Below are 21160 nucleotides of genomic sequence, written 5' to 3'. Positions count from 1 at the left end.
CTGTGAACAAAGCTAGTGGAGGTGATGGAATTCCAGCTGAGCTACTTCATAGCCTAAAAGATGCTGTTAAAGTGCTGCACCCAATATGCCAGGAAATTTGGAAAACTCAACAGTGGCCAGAGAACTGGAAAAGGTCAGTTTTCATTACAATCCCAAAGAAGGGCAATGAAAAAGAATATTCCAACTACCACACAATTGTACTCACTTCACATCCTAGGAAAGTAATGGTCAGTATCCTCCAAGCTAGGCTTCAACACTGTGTAACTGAGAACTTCCAGATGTACCAGCTGGATTTAGAAAAGGCAGAGAAACCAGAGATCAAATTGCCAACATCTGTTGAATCATAGAAAAAAGCAAGAGAGTTCTAGAAAAGCACCTACTTCTGCTTTATTGACTACTTCTGCTTTAATGAGAGTTGGACCATAAAGAAGGCTGAGCATGAAGAATTGATGCTTTTGTACAGTGGTGTTGGTGAATACTCTTGACAGTCCCTTGGACTGCATGGAGATCAAACCAGTCAATCCTAAAACAAGTTAATCATGAATATTCATTGTAAAAGACTGATACTGAAGCTGAAGCTTCCAGTACTTTCGTCACCCGATGAGAAGAGCTGACTTGTTGGAAAAGACACTGATGCTGGGAAAGATTAAAGGCAGGAGGATAAGGGGATGACACAGGATGAGACAGTTGGGTGGCATCACCAGCTCAGTGGACATGAATTTGAGCAAGCTCCGGGAAATGGTGAAAGACAGGGAAGCCTGGTGTGCTGTACTCTATGGGGTCATGAAGAGTTGGACCAACTGAGCAACTGACCTTAACTGAACTGAATACTGTCACAGGCTTTAGCGTAGTTAATGAAGCAGAAGCAGATGTTTTTCTGGAACTCCCTTGCTTTCTCCACGATCCAACGAATGTTGGCAGTTGAACCTCTGATCCTTCTGCCTCTTCAAAGCTCAGGTTTTACACCTGAAAGTTTCCAGTTCACATGATGTTAAAGCCTCACTTGAAGGATTTTGAGCAAAACCTTGCTAGCATGTGAAATGAGTACAGTTGTATGGTAGTTCAAACACTGTTTGGCATTGCCTTCTTTGGGATTGGAATGAAGACTGACCTTTTCCAGTCCTATGGCCACTGGTGAAATTTCTGAATTTACTGACATTGAGTGCAACATTTTAACAGTATCATATTTTAGGATTTGAAGTAGCTTAGCTGGAATTGCTGGAGAAGGCAATGGCACCCCACTCCAGTACTCTTGCCTGGAAAATCCCATGGATAAAGGAGCCTGGTAGGCTGTGGTCCATGGAGTCACTAAGAGTTGGGCGTCACTGAGCAACTTCACTTTCACTTTTCACTGTCATGCATTGGAGAAGGAAATGGCAACCCACTCCAGTATTCTTGCCTGGAGAATCCCAGGGACAGAGGAGCCTAGTGGGCTTCCATCTGTGGGGTCACACAGAGTCAGACACGACTGAAGCAACTTAGCAGCAGCAGCAGCTGGAATTGCATCACCTCTACTAGCTTTGTTTTGTGGAATGCTTCCTAATGATATCCGGCTCTAGGTGAGGGATCACACCATCATGGTTATCCAAGTCATTAAGACCTTTTTGTATAGTTCTTCTGTATGCTCTTGTATAGTTATTCTGTTTATCCTTGGACAAGAAAATGGAAACCCATTCTGGTATTCTTGCTTGGAGAATTAATGGGCAAAGGAGCCTGGCAGTCCATAGTGTTGCAAAGTGTCTGACATGACTGAGCAACTATCACTCACTCACTCGTATTCTTGCCGCCTCTTCTTAATCTCTTCTGCTTCTGTTAGGTCCTGACAGACAGTATCGTGCCCATACTTGCATGAACTGTTCCCTTGATATCTCCAACTTTGTACCATATATACAAATAACTCTTAAACTATGCTAGAAGCTCATTAAAGGGCATATATAATTTCTCTTGATTTTTGTATCTTCTTCAATACCTTATTATATGATAAATGTTAAAAATATTTGTTGACTAAAATAAAACCTAAAAGCTATTATAGCTAGATTCAGTAGCCATAACTTATGATCCAAAGAACCAGAGAGAGGACAACATGCCTATTTTATCTATCTTGCTCTTAATTACTGTCTTTCTTCTGGATTATAGTTATAACTACTTTCATTACAGAATAATGAGATCTCCTGTGTTTTTTCCTAAATGCCATTCCATATAATATAGGAACAGAAAAATCTGAAAATCTTTTTTTTGTTTGTAATTTTTACACATTTCTTACATAATTCTATAAAATTGATTGACAGTAGCTATTGGTAAAATATCTTGTACTTGTCTGGGGAGTTTAAAAAGCTGATTAAATCAGGGACCTTATTTCTTAGAAGCTCAAAATGTCATTTTAATGTCTCTTTTTATGAATAAATCTGATTTCTGCTCATGTTCTAAGAATTATAGACAGTTATTTGCCTATTAGTTTTTTCTTTCTTTCCTGCTTACCTCACATATTTAAGGACTTATGTGTGCAATACACTGAGCCACTTTTGAAAAAGATGTGTTACTTGGCCATCAGGATATACTTCTCCTGTGTTTCCTGAGAACCCTGGTTATTACAGCTCTGCAGGGATCTCTTAGATGTTTTTTAGAGTTGATCAGAATTATGGCATTATTAATTTAGTTAGCTGTAGTTTTTTAATGTGAAGACAAAATTTGCTCTTGCAAAAAACAGTAGTACTCCAAATGATTTATGAAATATGTAAAAACTTTTTATTCTGTATACTTAAACTTTTTATATTTTAAGACTTCAAATTCAGAGATGTTTGTCCGGTGTTCAAGTCTTTTGGTGGGTGTTCTCGGCTGCTATTGTTACCTGGGTGTCATAGCTGAAGAGGAAGCTTACAAATCAGAATTATTCCAGAAAGCCAAGGTGAGAAGATTTATATCAATAGTGTTTTGGATTGATTTGAATGAAATATATTCCTGGGAAAATTTGTATATTTGTTTGGAAAACAAACTGTTATATAGATTAACTGTTTCATTTATGTAGTCTGAGAGGAGATAATACTGTGTCTCTTTTCTTAAGATTTGAAGTTGTTTTAAGCCAATATCAATGCAGCAATTGAAATAATATGTTGAAAGTTGATCTCATTAACAAAAATAAGGATTTTTATCTGTCCTTTTAAAAAGTTTTCCCTGGAGCAGTTATCCTAAAGAATGCTTAATTAAGCATTAATCAAATAGTCTTTCTAAGCATGAAATTAACTTCTATCTCTGGGTATTGTTTTGTCAGTTGTGTGATTTGTAAAGATAACATGATATAAAATTTGTTGTTTTTAAAAAATTGTTCATTTTTAATTATGTAACCAGTGTAACTTCTTGAAAGGATTAATTTTACCTGTTAAGTAAAACAAAAAAAAAGCCTTAAATAAGCTACGATTTTACCTGAAGTTTGGATTTTTCCTTCTTTTTTTTTTAATAGTCTCTAATGCAGTGTGCCGGAGAAAGTATCACTTTGTTTAAAAATAAGACAAGTGAAGAATCTAGAATTCTTTCATTGAGAAATATGATACATCTATGTACAAGTTGCTTACATAACTGTTCCAAGGTAAGATGTTCTTCCTACTTGACAGTGTAGCCTCTCCAGGAGGTTGATAACTGGGTGATGTCATTAATGTTTTTAGGGTCCATTCATAAGTTGATACTGATTTTAAATTAAATTGATAAATTAAGGTAGTATTCAGATGAATAAAGCAACATAATCTGAGTTTCTCATGAAACTAACTTCACAAAACTAATATTCTCAGGAAAGTTTCTGAGATTGTCTTACTCCTTTTATATAACAACTAATTGATAACTTATTGGCAATGTACTTTCATTCATTTAATAAAAACTTTTTGACTACCAGGTATGTGGTATGCATACCACTACCCAAGGGCTTGTGGACACTGCAAAGATAAGCTATTCAAGCATATATGTTACTCTCTTCTGCCCAGATAGACTTACATGAAATTTGGTGGAAAGATTGCTACTATGTGTAATCTTTGTTTTGATTTGAAGGAGGCCTGAGGGGTAGTCAGGCCAGAGTATTGATAATAACCGGAAACATCTTTTAAAGCTAATGTTAAGTACATGTCCATGTATCAGTATTATCAGCATGTATTTTTAGAAGTGTTTTTCTGGGGAGATAAGAGGGGAAGGAGAGAGTGGAAGAATATACTGTAAGCTATGATTATTGCCTGTGTATGTTTAGGGGCAGTAGCTAGTATTTTACTTTAATGTTGTTTATGTCCAATAAAAGATATTTGCTACAGTTATTATTACCTTAAGAAAAGAGATTAGTATTTTTGAAGCAATTTATGTCTTGTTCCTAATAGTAACCTGTTTATCAATGCTTATTCTGATAGAGAATTTCCACTGTAAAAGAAAATCTACATTTTATTCACTACAGAGAAAATATTATCTGCGAAGAATAATTGTTTTTATATCTTTGCTTGCTGTTTTGTCTTAATTACAGCACAGTCCAAATAAGATTGCATCTGGCTTCTTCTTACGATTATTAACATCAAAGCTAATGAATGACATTACAGATATTTGTAAAAGTTTAGTAAGTATGCTTCCTGTTTTACTAGCATATTTCATTGACTCTAACATACTTTTTATAACTTTGAAATTTCTTTGAAAAGGGATGTATCTCACAGTATATGGCATCATATGCTTTAAAAATGTGGAAATTTAATAGTTATTTGGTTTGCCGGGCAGAATGTATATGCTTCTTAATATCAATAGCACTTGTTAATTTCTCAGTGAATAATAATAGACCAAGTGGTTGGAAATAATCATTCAGACTCGGTACCTTTTTCTGTATAACGTCAGTTCAGTCGCTCAGTTGTGTCCAACTCTTTTGAGACCCCATGAACTGCAACATGCCAGGCCTCCCTGTCCATCACCAACTGCCGGAGTCCACCGAAGCCCATGTCCATTGAGGCGGTGATGCCATCCAGCCATTTCATCCTCTGTTATCCCCTTCTCCTCCTGCCCTCAATCTTTGCCAGCATCAGGGTCTTTTCCAATGAATCAGCTCTTTGCATCAGGTGGCCAAAGTATTGGAGTTTCAGCTTCAACATCAATCCTTCCAATGAACACCCAGGACTGATCTCCCTAAGGATGGACTGGTTGGATCTTCTTGCAGTCCAAGGGACTCTCAAGGGTCTTCCCCAGCACCACAGTTCAAAAAACATCAATTCTTCGGCACTCAGCTTTCCTTACAATCCAACTCTCACATCCATACATGACTACTGGGAAAAACCATAGCCTTGACTAGACGGACCTTTGTTGGCAAAGTAATGTCTCTGCTTTTTAATATGCTGCCTAGGTTGGTCATAACTTTCCTTCCAAGGAGTAAACGTCTTTTAATTTCATGGCTACAGTCACCATCTGCAGTGATTTTGGAGCCCAGAAAAATAAAGTCAGCCACTGTTTCCACTGTTTCCCCATCTATTTGCCATGAAGAGATGGGACCAGATGCCATGATCTTAGTTTTCTGAATGTTGAGCTTTAAGCCAACTTTTTCACTCTCCTCTTTCACCTTCATCAAGAGTCTCTTTAGTTCTTCTTCACTTTCTGCCATAAGGGTGGTATCATCTACATACCTGGGGTTATTGATATTTCTGCTGGCAATCTTGATTCCAGCTTGTGCTTCCTCCAGCCTAGCGTTTCTCGTGATGTACTCTGCATATAAGTTAAATAAGCAGGGTGACAATATAGAGCCTTGACATACTCCTTTTCCTATTTGGAACCAGTCTGTTTTTCATGTCTAGTTCTAACTGTTGCTTCCTGACCTGCATACAGGTTTGTCAAGTGGCAGGTCAGGTGGTCTGGTATTCCCATCTCTTTCAGAATTTTCCACAGTTTATTGTGATCCACACAGTCAAAGGCTTTGGCATAGTCAATAAAGCAGAAATAGATGTTTTTCTGGAACTCTCTTGCTTTATTGATGATCCAGCAGATGTTGGCAATTTGATCTCTGGTTCCTCTGCCTTTTCTAAAACCAGCTTGAACATCTGGAAGTTCATGGTTCATGTATTGTTGAAGTCTGGCTTGGAGAATTTTGAGCATTACTTTACTAGTGTATAACATACCAAAATTTAAAATAATTCTCTATTCATAAAAATAAAAACAAAAACCTTACTAGACAAGCAACATATATTTTTCTTTTTCATATCAATGGATTGCATACTTTTTTGTCTGGAACAGTGCCTGGCACATAGTAGATACTCAAATATTTAATGAGTAAAAGAATTTTCTTTAACTTGATTGTTTTCATTTAGTAATAAATCTTGGTCATCTTTCCATGCTGCTTTATAGGGCTATACCTTACTGCCTTACTTGTTTTTTTGTTTTGCAGCAACGTGGTGTTTCATTATATATGGAAATAACATATGTATTTTAACCCAACTGATCCTAATTAAAATTGTAAATGTTTTTTTTTTTTTCTCTAAAGAGTTCTGCAGTAAATTTCTTACAGTTTTTTCTATTTCTTTTTGTGCCTGTGAAGAATGTAGGAAAATTCTAGAAATGGAATTGCTTGTTCACAGGGAATATGAATATTATTGATACTTTTTGATATATATTATCATTTTCCTCCAAAATAGTCAAACTGTCCTCCATATAGTCAAGTTATAATCTTGTCTACACCCTCATCAGTTTGCAGTAGTATGAAGTTTCTTAATGTAAGAAGTCATTTGTAGAGTTTGTGTTTTATTCTGTTATATAGACAGTACAGATTATATATCCATTTTATACACCTGATTCTTGAATTGTTTGATTAATTCAATTTTAACTGCAGAATTCTTCTGAAAGAAACCAACTTGAAACATCTTTCTTTTGTTTGAAGGCATTCATGATCAAAAAGCCTTTTGACTTTGTAGAAGTAGAACCAATGGAAGAAGATACTGATGAAAATATAATGAGGATGGAGGATCGGTCATCCATGAGTCTATTTAATGATTACCCTGCTAGCAGTGTTACTGATGCAAATGAATCTGGAAAGAGCCAAATTACTATTGGTAAATACATTTTATTGCATGAGATTTTTTTTTTAACCTTCTAGTATTATTTGATATTATAAAAGACTTCATATATACTATTTTGTGCTCATTTAATTTCCTTTTTGTGTAGTCATTTAGGATTGTTCCCTTCCATACAGTTTAGAATTCTCTCATTTTTAATTGAATTTATTGCCAGTTTCCTATTTTATTCTTCATGGGTGAATTTAAAAATAATTGCTAAAGAAATAAAAACATTTTTGGATAACTAAACGTATTGGTTATTTGGAAATAAGCAGGATAGTGCAAAAGCACCCATAATGCAATTGTTGTTTACCTTTTTTCTGTTACTTCTACATAGACTCATATAATTCAAAATTATAATCAGCATCAACATTCACATGCCTTTTTATACCTTTGTCTGTTTTCTTTTAACATTAACTAGAAACAGTTTTTTCATTTAGGTACTTGTGCTGTTGATAATCATACTTTTTAATGGCCCTATAATATCATATTTAACATTGATACTGTAATTGACTAGGCCATTTTTTTGTCAGAAATTTAGATCCCTTTCTAACAGTATTGCAGTGAATACTTGCCTATGTAGATTTTTCCATAGATTATTTTTTGATGATAGAATCCTAGAGTAACCTTTTAAAAAGAATTTTGAAGCTTTTAGTGTGTGATCAAATTTATTATATTTTTGCTTTCCATATATTTTTATTTTTTTTTCTGTTGTTTGGGGGAAGATACTTGTGTTAATGTTCAATGTATGTGGTTATTTTACACCTTTGTTAGTTTTTTTTTTCCCCCATCTCTCTTAGTCTTAATAAGTGCTTTTTATTTTTAGGTGCCATGAATCCTTTAGCTGAAGAACATCTATCAAAGCAAGATCTACTTTCTTTAGACATGCTCAAGTTCTTGTGTATGTGTGTAACCACTGCTCAGACTAACACTGTGTCATTTAGGGCAGCAGATATTCGGAGGGAATTATTAATGTTAATTGATTCTAGCATGCTAGACCCTACCAGATCTCTTCATTTACACATGGTGAGTTCAGTGAAAGAAGTGCTTTGAGTGTACTTGATCTTGCTAGCTAAATGTAATGGACTGACATATAAGAATCAAATTGTACCTTTGAAGAATTGAAATTGCTTCCTTGAGAAATGAATCTGAGACTGTTATAAAATACACTTTTAATGTACTGTGAAAACATTTAAGTGGATACAGTAACGTTAAGACTTGAATGGACTTTGGATAGATTCCTTTTCTTTGGGTATAATTTTTATAAATTAGTTTAAACCAGGCCAAGAAATACAGACTCTGAATGTAAAAATAATACATAATGTTGTTATTGAAGTCTGAATCTTTCCTTGACCTTGGTTTATATGCTTTAAAATGTTTTAATGTAATTTCAAAGTGGCTATAACGTTAAAATACTACAGAATGTCTTAAATTTCATTCCTAAGCCTCCATAGTTAACATTTTGCTATGTTTGACTTATCCTTCTCTGCATGCTATACCCCCACACACACACACACTCACATACTTTTTTTCTGTACCATTTTGAGATTAAATATTCAAATATGATGCCCATTTACTTCAGTGTATATGTCCTATAAACAGTGATTCTCTCCTATATAACTATAGTATCATCATCAAGAAATTAACACTGTATCATGTTAACTAATAAATATGATAGTTTACTAGTTCTCAGGTCTGTTCAGTTTCTTTCAGTATGGAAGAGTTCTTTACTCTTTCCTTATCTTTCATGACTATTTTTGAATAGTATAGCCACTTGCTATATAGAATCCTACTGTTTGAATTTGTCTCATGTTTCCTCATTAGATTTAGACTTAACAAAAAGTAATCGCTCTCCTTTGCTTCCTTCATCAGTCTACTCATCTACTGATAGATATCTCCAATTCCAATCCAGCATTGTAGAATTTATTTTTCTCTGTCCATATGTATAGCTCCCTTTCCAACAGTGAGAAATCTGGCTTTCCACTTAACCTTGACACATTTATTTGTTTACTTAATATCATTACATGTAACTTATCTCCTGACCATGGGTGCTATACGCTTGGCCCCAGTGCTGGTGAACATGTTGGGGGAGCTCCTGTCTCAGTGAGTATGCTGGATGAGTCTGTGGTCATATCCCTAGTCACAGGCAGCAAATTGGCAAACATGTCAGGTGATTTCCCCAGCCGTGGGAAACAGGCCAGTTAGAATCCCTTGGAAATATTGAGGTTGAGTCCCTGATAGAATTTCTTGTCATATTCTAGCTTTGGTGAACATCCTGGCTGATCGCCTAGCTCTGGCAAATACGCTTAGTTGAGTCCTGTTTGATCCCTTGGTTTCAAACCTGGCAATACTCTAGTATAAAGTCTCTAGCCCCAACCAGTTGGGAGGGCTGTATGCTTTTCTGGGGCTTTGATGTTAAAAGTCATTTCAAGACACTCACTAATATCACACATGACTCTCATGGCAAATATTTAAAATGGTTCAACTTAATGTTCCTTTTATAATGTCAGGAGTAAGAAACATTTTTCTACATATAGATGATGGGGTGGGGAGGCTTCTGATTCTTAATACAACAAGAAAATTACTTGACATGTCAAAAACTGACTGCCTAGTTATAACTTACCATTATTCTAGTAGTTGCTGAGTAGCCCTTTATATTGTACCATAGAGAGCCTACAGGAAGATAAGTCAGGGTATTTGGATTATTCACTGTGCATAATTATCTCTGCTTTCTAAAATAATAGAATAGTTTTTAACAATTGAAGTTTTAAACCTCAAGTACTGTTTTCAGAGAGTGATGACATAGTTTTAGACTCTTGCTCAGGCACTTAATCCCAACAGTGATAACAACTGTCACTCACTGAATGCTGTCAAAAAATTTTAGACCTTTACATGCATTTCCTTTCATCTTCACAGTAATCTGGCCAGGTAAGTGCTATATCCTTATTTTACAGCTTAGAGTACAAAGACACCAATGACAAGGCAAGTTTTAAAACCACACAAGTAGTAACAGATTGTGGTGCTAGGATTTGTATCCCACTCTCTTTGACTTCAAACTCTCCTGCTATTTTTGCCTGGTAAAAAAATTCACTGCTCAAGTGTGTATGTGTAGGCACGTGTGTTTATATATATGAATTTATGGTTTACATATATGTATTTATTTAAGTGAATGATAAATAAATATCATTTGAAAAAAAACTAATTCTCCCCCTCCCCGCCCCCCATCTTAGTATCTAGTGCTTTTAAAGGCACTTCCTGGAGAAGAATATCCCTTGCCAATGGAAGATGTTGCAAAACTTCTAAAACCACTACCGTAAGACATTAAAACCATATAGAATATTCACTCTAAATTTATAAACCAAACTGGTGTGTTCTGTTATGCTGATAAAGTTAAATTTTTTCCACCACAGCAATGTGTGTTCATCTTATCACCGTGACCAAGATGTTTGTAAAACCGTCTTAAACCATGTCGTTCACGTAGTGCTGAACCTCTGTCACAGAAATGTGGATGATGAGGACACAAGGGATGCTCAAGGACAGTTTCTAACAGTGATTGGAGCATTTTGGTGGGTGTAGGTTATTTTATGGAGTTCTTGTTTTTCTTTCGCCACTTTTGCATGCAAATGCAAACTTCGCATTTCTACTTTAATGATTTCTTCTAATTCTTGAATGTAGCTATATACATTTTTTAACAATAGTGAAATGTAACTTGTATTTCCTTTCTTGATTACTTGAAGAACTACATTGTTTTCTGCTAAAGGCTTGGCTTCCTGAAGTGAGCTTAGTGTATTTCTCTTTGAATTCTGAATCACTTAATAGTTCGACAGGTATGATGAATTAAAGCAAAGTGCAACATGTCTGATAAATCAGTTGAGTAGTTTATATTCCTAAAGTGAACAGGTTGGCCTTGTCACTATCTGGCTGTTTCATGCACAGAACCCAGTTTGAGATAATACTAAGATATTTATAGAGGAGCATATATATGTCATTCAGAACCCTCATACCATTTGGTGGGTAAGGATTTCTGAATCAGTACAGAATATGGTTTTTTAAATCTTTGATATATAACACTAAGAATGTTTTCCTTTTCAAGCAAGTTTTCAATAACATGGTTAGCTGAAGTGTGATAGCCCCCAAATGAGGCGTAATCATATGACACAAATACATTAAAATGAGCTGCTTTTCAAACCAATTTATTTTAGCTGGAATTTTTGGAAGGTGATAATATTGGCGTGTACTGCATAGTGAGAATCAAATTTATCATGGAAAGTAATTTTGGAAGCAGCCTAGAATAATCTTAATGTCCAGTGGTTTTTTTTTGACTATGCTTTTATTGGAATAATTACTTGATATTAAGACATGTACTTTATTTCAGGCATTTAACAAAGGAGGGGAAAAGTGCATTCTCTGTAAGAATGGCACTAGTAAAATGCCTTAAAACTTTGCTTGAGGTGAGTTATTCCACTTTAATTATTAGTAAGGTTTCCAGTGACGTTTTAAAAGCAGTCTTTATTTCTGTTTGTTAATGGGTAGTTTTTCTCTTAGTATTTCACATTTAACCTCAATTGATCTTTTCCCATAGGCTGATCCTTATTCAAAATGGTCTATTCTGAATGTAAAGGGAAAAGATCTTCCTGTAAATGAAGTATTTCCACAGTTTCTTGCTGATAATCATCACCAAGTTCGCATGTTGGCTGCAGAGTCAATAAACAGGTAATGGGCCCAGTATTCATGAAGTATCTGGAGTGCTGCAGATAGCAGTTCAATGTCTAGCACAGTCATAGCTCACTAGGGGTGATATTAAAAGTAATGATTACTAAGCATAGACTGTATGCCTGGCATTTTTGTTTTCTCTTAATTCTGACAACTCTTTCACTTATATGATTATTTTATCTAATTTAGTAACGAAAACTCCGTGGCTTAGACGGATAAAGTAAGTTGCTAAGTGCTATACATCTAGTAAGTGGTTGAGAAGAATGAGGTGTGTCTACTCCCAATTAGAGATACGTGGCTTTTAGGTATTAGAGAAATTTTACATAAGTTTATAAAATGAAAATTAGCACATTTTGCATTTGGCTAATTACAATCATATTTATTCAAGTGAACATAAAATTAGGCATTGGAGTGATTCTCTCACAAGAAATGTGTTTTATGTTTGAGTACCTAAAGAAGCCTCTCACTCTGTGGATTACAACAAGCTGTAGAAAATTCTGAAAGGGATGGGAATACCAGACCACCTCACCTGCCTCCTGAGAAACCTGTCTGCAAGTCAGGAAACAGCAGTTAGAACCAGACATGGAACAACGGACTGGTTCAAAATTGGGAAAAGTGTATGTCAAGGCTGATTATTGTCACCTTTCTTATTTAACTTATGTGAAGAGTGCATCATGAGAAATTCTGGGCTGGATGAAGCACAAGTGGGAATCTAGATTGCCAGGAGAAATATCAACAACCTCAGATATGCAGATCACACCACTCTAATGGCAGAAAGTGAAGAGGAACTAAAGAGTCTCTTGATGAAAGTGAAAGAGGAGAGTGAACAATCTGGCTTAAAACTCAGCATTCAAAAAACTAGGATCATGGCATCTGGTCCCATCACTTAATACAGATAGGTGGGGAAAAAAATGGAAACAGTGACACATTTCATTTTCTTGGGCTCCAGAATCATTGCAGACAGTGACTGTGGCCATGAAATTAAAAGATGCATGCTCCTGGAAGAAAAGCTATGACAAACCTAAACAGCATATTAAAAAGCATAGACATCACTTTGCCAACAAAGGTCCGTCTAGTCAAAGCTATGGTTTTTCCATTAGTCATGTATACATGTGAGAGTTGGACCATAAAGAAGGCTGAGTGTCAAAGAATTGGTGCTTTCAAACTGTGGTGTTGGAGAAGACTCTTGAGAGTACCTTGGACAGCAAGGAGATTTCTAAAGAAAATCAACGCTGAATATTCATTGGAAGAACTGATGCTGAAGCTGCTTTGGCCACCTCATGCCAAGAGCTGACTCACTGGAAAAGAGCCTGATATTGGGAAAGATTGAGGGAAAGAGGAGAAGGAGACGATAGAGGATGAGGTGTTTGGATGGTATCACTGACTCAATGGACATCAGTTTGAGCAAACTTAAGAGATAGCTAAGGACAGGGAAGCCTGATGTGCTGCATTTCATGGGTTCACAAAGATTCGCACATGACTTAGTGACTGAACAACAGTAACAACCTGAAGAAGCAAATATTAAATGTTAGCAACTGCATGTTTAATGGGTTATTAAGTGGATTTTAAAACTCTAGATTGTAACCTACCTCTGCCTTTCCCACCTCACTCCTATAAACAAAACATCTCTGCTTTATTTTTCTCTATAGCATTTATCACCAGTTGAAATATTATATTTTAACACATTTATCTAGGATATGAGCTCCTAAAGAGTATTTTGTTTGTCTTTGTCTCTTTTCCTAAAATAACACTTGGAATGTGTCAGGTGTTTAATAATTTGTAAAATCAATGAATATTTGAAAAAAATTACATTATGCTTAAAACATCAAAGCTAAAAATCATTTGAGCAGTTTTTCTGTTCAACTGTAGATGACCAATAATTAAAGAACACTGAAGAAAGTGCCACGCAGTCACATAAATACACGTGTTAGAAAACATGGTGTGTCCAAAATTTTGATATTCTGAAAGCAGTGTTTTCATAGGTCAGAATCATGTCTTAATTCCTTAGGTTTAGGACTATTTTTAGTAAAACCACAGAGCATTGTAACATTTGCTAATGGATGTGTGCTTTATTTCAAATACTTAAGAAAGAAAATATATACAGAAATTAAAGATCTGGGGTTACAGAGGATAACAAGTTGAATATAATAAAGCAGTGTAGTGCTGACATTTAAAAATTTTCTTAGGATTCAAAAATGCATAAATTCATGAATGGCATGAACATATTTATTTATTTATTGGTTGTTTACTTGTTAGATATGTAATATTAAACTACTGAAGAGAGATTGGAGAAACTGAGGAATCAGAGAAATACCAAAAAGTTAATACTTTCATAAGTTTTGATTAGTATAAAAGAATAAAAGACAAAAGTGGCTAAAGAGTTGTCCTTAAATATGATGGTACATTATTCAAAAAAGCACTGATCAGCTCTCCTCTACCACATAAAAATAATTTTAATAGAACATCAAGACATTAAAGCTAATAACTTTTAGAAAGTGAAAATCGCTCAGTCATGTCCAACTCTTTGTAACCCCATGGCCTGTACAGGCCAGAATACTAGAGTGGGTAGCCTTTCCCTTCTCTAGGGGACCTTCCCTACCCAGGGATTGAACCCAGGACTCTTGCACTGCAAGTGGATTCTTTACCAGCTGAGCCAACAGGGAAGCCCAAGAATACTGGGTAGCCTATCCGTTCTCCAGCAGATCATCCCAACCCAGGAATTGAACCAAGGTCTCCTACGTTGCAGGCAAATTCTTTACCAACTGAGCTATCAGGGAAGCAATAACTTTTAAGTTGTGATTAAATGTTAGACCAGGTTGATATAAGAGCCTCTGGCTTCTTCTTGTTGATATTTTACCAGAGAACAAATTTTTTTTCTGGTTAGTTTGCATTCAGAGATATTCAAGCTTAAGCAATAAGCTAAGAGATCTTTTGAGACACTTTTCAGTTCTAGGAGAAAATGGGATGTTTGGTAAAGATCCTAATATTAGTAGCTTTGAACCTACTAGATTTAACATTTCCTTGGTCTTTTGAAAGAAGACCTAATATGTTAGTGTGTCTCACAGAGTGATTTATTTTTGCCCTGTAAATATGCTTTGGAAAGTAGAGTTTAAGATTAAAAATCATTTCACTTTTTGCTTTTTTTTTTTTTAAGATTGTTTCAGCATATAAAACGAGGTTCTTCCACATTGAAAGCACTTCCTTTGAAGCTTCAGCAAACAGCTTTTGAAAATGCATACTTGAAAGCTCAGGAAGGAATGAGAGAATTGGTAATTTTAGTAATGTATATTTGCTGATACTATACTTTCTATAAGTATGCCTTATGTTATTTTACCAAGTTTGGCCTAAGACAGTTTATATCTAATTGTTCACAGTTAGACTAGAACAGCTATATGAATCAATTGAAATTGCTTCATTTATAGGTCAAAATTGGTTTAATAATGCGGTTTCTTTTGGTTCAACTTATATGCAGCATTTTTGTAGGAAAAACAGAATTTACTGAGTTTTTATGGGAGTATAAATGGCTTATTTTTGAATTTAAAATTTTATTTCATAAGATCTGATTAAAAGCTAATTCACAACAGGTGACAATAGAAAGAAATGGATTGAGAAAAAAATGTTGAAGATCAAATTATCTTTGTGCTCTTTAATGAGCCTTGTTATTTTCATAATTTTCTGTAGAATAACATCTTTTCTTAAAATGGCAGAAGTTGTCTTAGTTGTAAAATTTATTCATTCTTATATGCTGTGATTGGTTCATGAAAAGTATGTGAAGCAGTTACTCAAATGACTATATATTCTATAACAGCACAAAACTGAAAAAAGAAAATTGAGTGAAAAAAAGGTGAAATTTGAAAGGTTTCAAGAGATTACAAAAATGAGTATAAAATAAAATTTACTAGCGATAACATATATTATATATTTTACCATCAGCATGTCGTGTGCAAAAAGAGAAAACACTGACCTGACAGCAGTTTGGAGAAAGACCTTAGAAGCTTTACATCTGGAGAGCATAATATGAATCAACATTGTAATGGTTATCGAAAAATGCAAATTCCATCTTAGATGTCATTAATAGAAGCAGACTGTAATGAGCTAGTTTATAAAAAGAACTTGAATCTTCTATTGATTTTAGAGGGCAGCTGGTTTTGTTCCCAGTAAAAGTAAATTTTTAACTAAAATGTTAGAGAGTCTCTGGACCTATCTCTCATACAGAATAGGTAAAGGAGTTGACTTCCTGGGAACATCATAACTATTTTCAGACATGTCGATGATTGCCATTTAGTAAAGGAATTAGGTCCTTACTTTTTCTTGTACCAAAAATAGAAATAAGATCAGTGACTGGCAGTTTTTTCTGAAAGTGAAAATAAACTTCTATCAATTATAGTAAGTCAAAAAATGTATATGTCTGTTGGAAGAGTTTAATGATTGATTGTTAAGCTAGAAGCATGCATCATTTTATCTAGTAGTATGACTTTATTAGGTTTTTTAGTGATATCTATGATATTTTTAAAGGATAAAGAGCTATATATATTGTTATAATGGTAATAAGATGATAATACATCTTAGAAGGTAATACTTGATAGTTGATGAGATTTTAGTCTTTCTCACATTCCTGCAGTTACTTTTTTTCTCTTCTTGTTTCTTCAAAGTGATTTATACCTCATTGAAATGTTTGACAATTCTTATTTTATGAGGTCTTATCAACAGCAATCTTTCTCACTATAGCAACTTTGGTCCTTTCTCATAATCACTTTTTAACTCCATAACTATAGGATTTAAAACTGTTCACTGGCTGTTTAGATGTTCTTGTGGTATTTGTTGTTAGCTGGTTGGTTTATTTGGAATATTTAAATATTTACATTACATATTGTTTTAAAATTTTTTCTAAAGTCCCACAGAACTGAAAACTCTGAAATTTTGGATGAACTTTGTAATAGAAAAGCCACTTTACTGATGATGATAGCTGTGGTGTTATACTGTAGCCCTGTCTGTGAAAAGCAGGCTTTATTCGCCCTATGCAAGTCTGTGAAAGAGAATGGACTAGAGCCTCACCTCGTTAAAAAGGTATGTATGAATATTTTTATTATAATTATCCTTGGATAACTTTTAAACAATTAAAGCTAGATTTTAAATGTGTCATTTATTAAAGAGTTGGAGATGGTTTTATTTTTTAGATTTGGAATATTGGAAAGCAGTAACTTGTAAGAAAGTTTATCTATTTGTATACAACGTCATTTTTTACATTCAGTTTAAGAGCATTTCACAAGACTGTCATTGAACTAGTAAGAGTGAGTGACCTGTCATCATTCAGACCAGGCCTTCTTGAATACTATTTTTGGGGAGAAATACATGGAGAAAAAAAAGTAGTATGTATTTTGCCTGGTGTATTCTGGAGAAAGACCTTGGAATATAGTAGGGTGAGAAGTCAAAGTTTAGATATGGAAAGCTTTTAAGTTGCATGATTAGAAATACCAGGGTCCAGTGTTGTAGAACGTTTACTCTCGCCCTTGGTCCAACACCTCAGCGTTCATGGTTTGAGAAGTTCCAGACTTTTCCATCCTGTATTTTTACATGATAAACCAATGATTGATCATAACTTGATGTAACTAGTGTGGTTTCCAGTGGAACTTTTTCCCCAGGTTTGATCCCTGGGTGGGGAAGATCCCCTGGAGAAGGACAGGGGAGTCTGGTGAGCTACAGTCCATGGGGTTACAAAAGAGTCAGACATGACTTTGTGACTAAATAATAACAAACAACAACAGCATAGATAAGTTAATCAAGGGAGAGAAAAGTTACATGAATGCTCAAAGCCATACTGTAAATAATATTAAGGATGTAAATGATTTATTATTTCATTATTAAAACATTGACTTCTTTTTGATTTGTACAGGTTTTAAAGAAAGTTTCTGAAACTTTTGGATATAGATGTTTAGAAGATTTCATGGCTTCTCATTTGGATTACCTGGTATTGGAATGGCTAAATCTTCAAGATCCTGAATACAGTGTATCTTCTTTTCCTTTTATTTTATTAAATTACACAAACATTGAAGATTTCTATAGGTAGGTTTGCATATGGCACATGTGAAATATATTTAAAATTAGTTATTAATAATATTGTGAGAATCAAGACAGCTTTTATAAATGAAAGCGTATTAAAGGTTATCAGTTAACTTAGGATCTGGTCCTAGCTGTGCCAGTAAGCCAGCTACATGACTTTAGGCAAGCCACAAGAACACCCAGTGGGTCTTGGTTTCTTACTGTAAAGTTTCTTACTGGAATTATTGGAGTAGGAAATGTCAACCCTCTCCAGTATTCTTGCCTGGAAAAATCCCATGGACAGAGGAGCCTGACAGGCTACAGTCTGTGGGGTCGCAAAGAGTTGGACATGACTGCATGCACACACAAGGATGTATAGAGATCTTTGAGGTCCATTTCAGCTTTAATATTTAATAATTTTCCCTGTGAAAAATCAAAGGTAAATTATTGATGGCTGATTATTTTTGCCCTGTTTTTCTTTTTCCTGTTTGAATGTGGGCCATTTAGTTGTTTCTATATGATTTAAAGTTTAATATAAAGGTATTTATTTTGCTAACTCCCAAGTCTGGAGAACAGAATTTTGAAAATGGAGAGGTTTGAAACAACTAAATAATAATGTTTAAATATCAGGATATGGGAAGGCAATTTGTAATTGTTTAATAGTCCTTATTGTTTGTTCATTTTGCCAAATCTACATTTATTTTTTGAATTTATAAATTGCTTTCACCTTTCACTATATAATAATTTGGCATAAAGATTATACAGAAGAAACAAATATAAATTCATTTTCACTTGTTTTTGATCATGCCTTTAGGATGATAATATGCTTAAGATCTCTGTTTTTTTTAGTGTGACTATTTAGAATTTACTTAACTTCATGTTAAGTAAATTTATAGAGTTATATATTTTTTTATAAATTTTATAAATATATATATATAAATTTATAAATTTTATAAAATTACAGAGTAAGAATGCTTACTTAATTTTATAAATTTTTAAAATTTTATAAATTTATAAATATATATATTTATGTAAATATATGTAAGTATATGTAAATATATATTATAAAAATATAAATATTATAAATAATATAAACTTAATTTATAGAGTAAGAATGCTTAATGATCTAGATAAAGTAGCTCTAAGCTTATTAAACCATTTTATTTATTTTATTTATTTTTTTGCCCACACCACATGACTCAAGGAATCTTTACTTTCCTGACCAGGGATTGAACCCATGGTGAAAGCATTTGAGTCCACTGGAACACCAGGAATTTCCAAAACCATTCTGTTATTTTACGGACTGTATTATAAAGTTTTACTTTGAAAAGTTATATTTTTAATGTATGTTTTTAATTTTTATATTTTTAGGTCTTGTTATAAAATTTTGATTCCACCTCTAGTGATTAGAAGTCATTTTGATGAAGTAAAGTTAATTGCTAATCAGATTCAAGAGGATTGGAAGAGTCTTCTGACAGACTGCTTTCCAAAGATTCTTGTAAATATTCTTCCATACTTTGCTTATGAGGGTACAGAAGACAGTGGGATGGCCCAGCAAAGAGAGACTGCTACCAAAGTCTATGATATGCTTAAAGATGAAAACTTATTAGGAAAACAGGTATGACTTCAATATTTACAATACCTTTTAACCCATAATTGATCTGAGGTGTAACTTTAGGCTATTCATCACTTATGCAATTAAATTTAATATTTTATAGTAAACACTATCTAACATAGGCAATGCATTAATTTTTTTGTTATTGTACAGTGTTCTCTCTATTTTGATTGGCTTTTAAATGTTTTTAACCAGGAATTTTCTTTTTAACTTTGGAATAATTTTACCACCTTTTCCTTGTAAAATATCATTTTAATTGGCAGTAATACATGAATATAAGCTGGTTATTAAATTCAAGCAATGCTGAACAAGGTATAGAAAATCTTCACTTTCTCTTGACTATCATTAAGCCCTTCATTTTTCAAGGAAAAGTACAATCCCATGTTCCCATTCTCTGCTTTTTCCATGGCATTTGCTACCTTCTAATATAGATATAGCTTACTTATGAATTATGTTCATTGGTTCTTATCAACCTTCTCCACTATAAGTACTTGTAAAGGTCGGATTTTTCTTTCTTCTTTTTTCTGATGTATCCCAGCTATCTAGTATATATCAAGTACTCATTATTTGATGAAAGATGGAGTCCGGTTAAAAAGGATCTAACAACTTGTTTCTTTTATAGTAATTTATACATATATAAGTGAAGGAGGAGAGTGAAAAATTGGCTTAAAGCTAAACATTCAGAAAACTAAGATCATGGCATCTGGTCCCATCACTTCATAGGAAATAGATGGGGAAACAGTGGAAACAGTGTCAGACTTAATTTTGGGGGGCTCCAAATATCACTGCAGATGGTGATTGCAGCCATGGAATTAAAAGACTCTTACTCCTGGGAAGGAAAGTTATAACCAACCTAGATAGCATATTTAAAAGCAGAGACATTACTCTCCCAACAAAGGTCCGTCTAGTCAAGGCTATAGTTTTTCCAGTGGTCACGTATGGATGTGAGAGTTGGACTATAAAGAAAGCTGAGTGCCGAAGAATTGATGCTTTTGAACTATGGTGTTGGAAAAGACTCTTGAGAGTCCCTTGGACTGCAAGGAGATCCAACCAGTCCATCCTAAAGGAGATCAGTCCTGGGTGTTCCTTGGAAGGACTGACGTTGAAGCTGAAACTCCAAAACTTTGGCCACCTCATGCGAAGAGTTGACTCATTGGAAAAGACCCTAATGCTGGGAAGGGTTGGGGGCAGGAGGAGAAGGGGATGACAGAGGATGAGATGGTTGGATGGCATCACTGACTTGATGGACATGGGTTTGGGTGGACTCCGTGAGTTGGTGATGGACAGGGAGGTCTGGCGTGCTACAGTTCATGGGGTTGCAAAGAGTCGGACATAACTGAGTGACTGAACTGAACTGAACTGATACATATCAAAAATATATTTGAGGCAACTTATATTCAGATAATCAGATCGATTATATTCTTTGCAGCAAAAGATGGAGAAGCTCTATACAGTCAGCAAAAACAAGACCGGGAGCTGACTGTGGCTCAGATCATGAACTCGTTATTGCCAAATTCAGACTTAAACTGAAGAAAGTAGGGAAAAGCACTAGAGCATTCAGTTATGACCTAAATCAAATCCCTTCTGACTATACAGTGGAAGTGAGAAATAGATTTAAGGGACTAGATCTGATAGAGAGCCTGATTAACTATGGACAGAGGTTCGTGACATTGTTCAGGAGATAGGGATCAAGACCATCCCCATGGAAAAGAAATGCAAAAAGGCAAAATGGTTGTCTGAGAAGGGC

At 34.6% G+C, this 21160-nt stretch overlaps 1 protein-coding gene across 9 annotated transcripts in view; it reads left to right on the top strand.

Moving 5' to 3' along the window:
* ATM (ATM serine/threonine kinase) overlaps positions 1–21160 on the top strand; it is a 156986-nt gene that overhangs the window by 47151 nt on the left and 88675 nt on the right. For all 9 annotated transcript variants that reach the window (XM_070473619.1, XM_070473623.1, XM_070473621.1 and 6 more), the window contains exons 15-27: positions 2780–2905; positions 3458–3583; positions 4493–4582; positions 6872–7043; positions 7873–8072; positions 10277–10359; positions 10457–10612; positions 11422–11497; positions 11629–11759; positions 14914–15028; positions 16653–16826; positions 17653–17822; positions 19170–19416. In XM_070473619.1, coding sequence (XP_070329720.1) covers positions 2780–2905; positions 3458–3583; positions 4493–4582; positions 6872–7043; positions 7873–8072; positions 10277–10359; positions 10457–10612; positions 11422–11497; positions 11629–11759; positions 14914–15028; positions 16653–16826; positions 17653–17822; positions 19170–19416 — 1866 coding nt within the window. The remainder of the gene's footprint in view (positions 1–2779; positions 2906–3457; positions 3584–4492; positions 4583–6871; positions 7044–7872; positions 8073–10276; positions 10360–10456; positions 10613–11421; positions 11498–11628; positions 11760–14913; positions 15029–16652; positions 16827–17652; positions 17823–19169; positions 19417–21160) is intronic.

The sequence above is a fragment of the Odocoileus virginianus genome, chromosome 10 (genome assembly GCF_023699985.2).
Source record: "Odocoileus virginianus isolate 20LAN1187 ecotype Illinois chromosome 10, Ovbor_1.2, whole genome shotgun sequence".
In the NCBI taxonomy this organism is placed as follows: Eukaryota; Metazoa; Chordata; class Mammalia; order Artiodactyla; family Cervidae; genus Odocoileus; species Odocoileus virginianus.
This window is presented reverse-complemented; position numbering and strand designations above follow the sequence as displayed.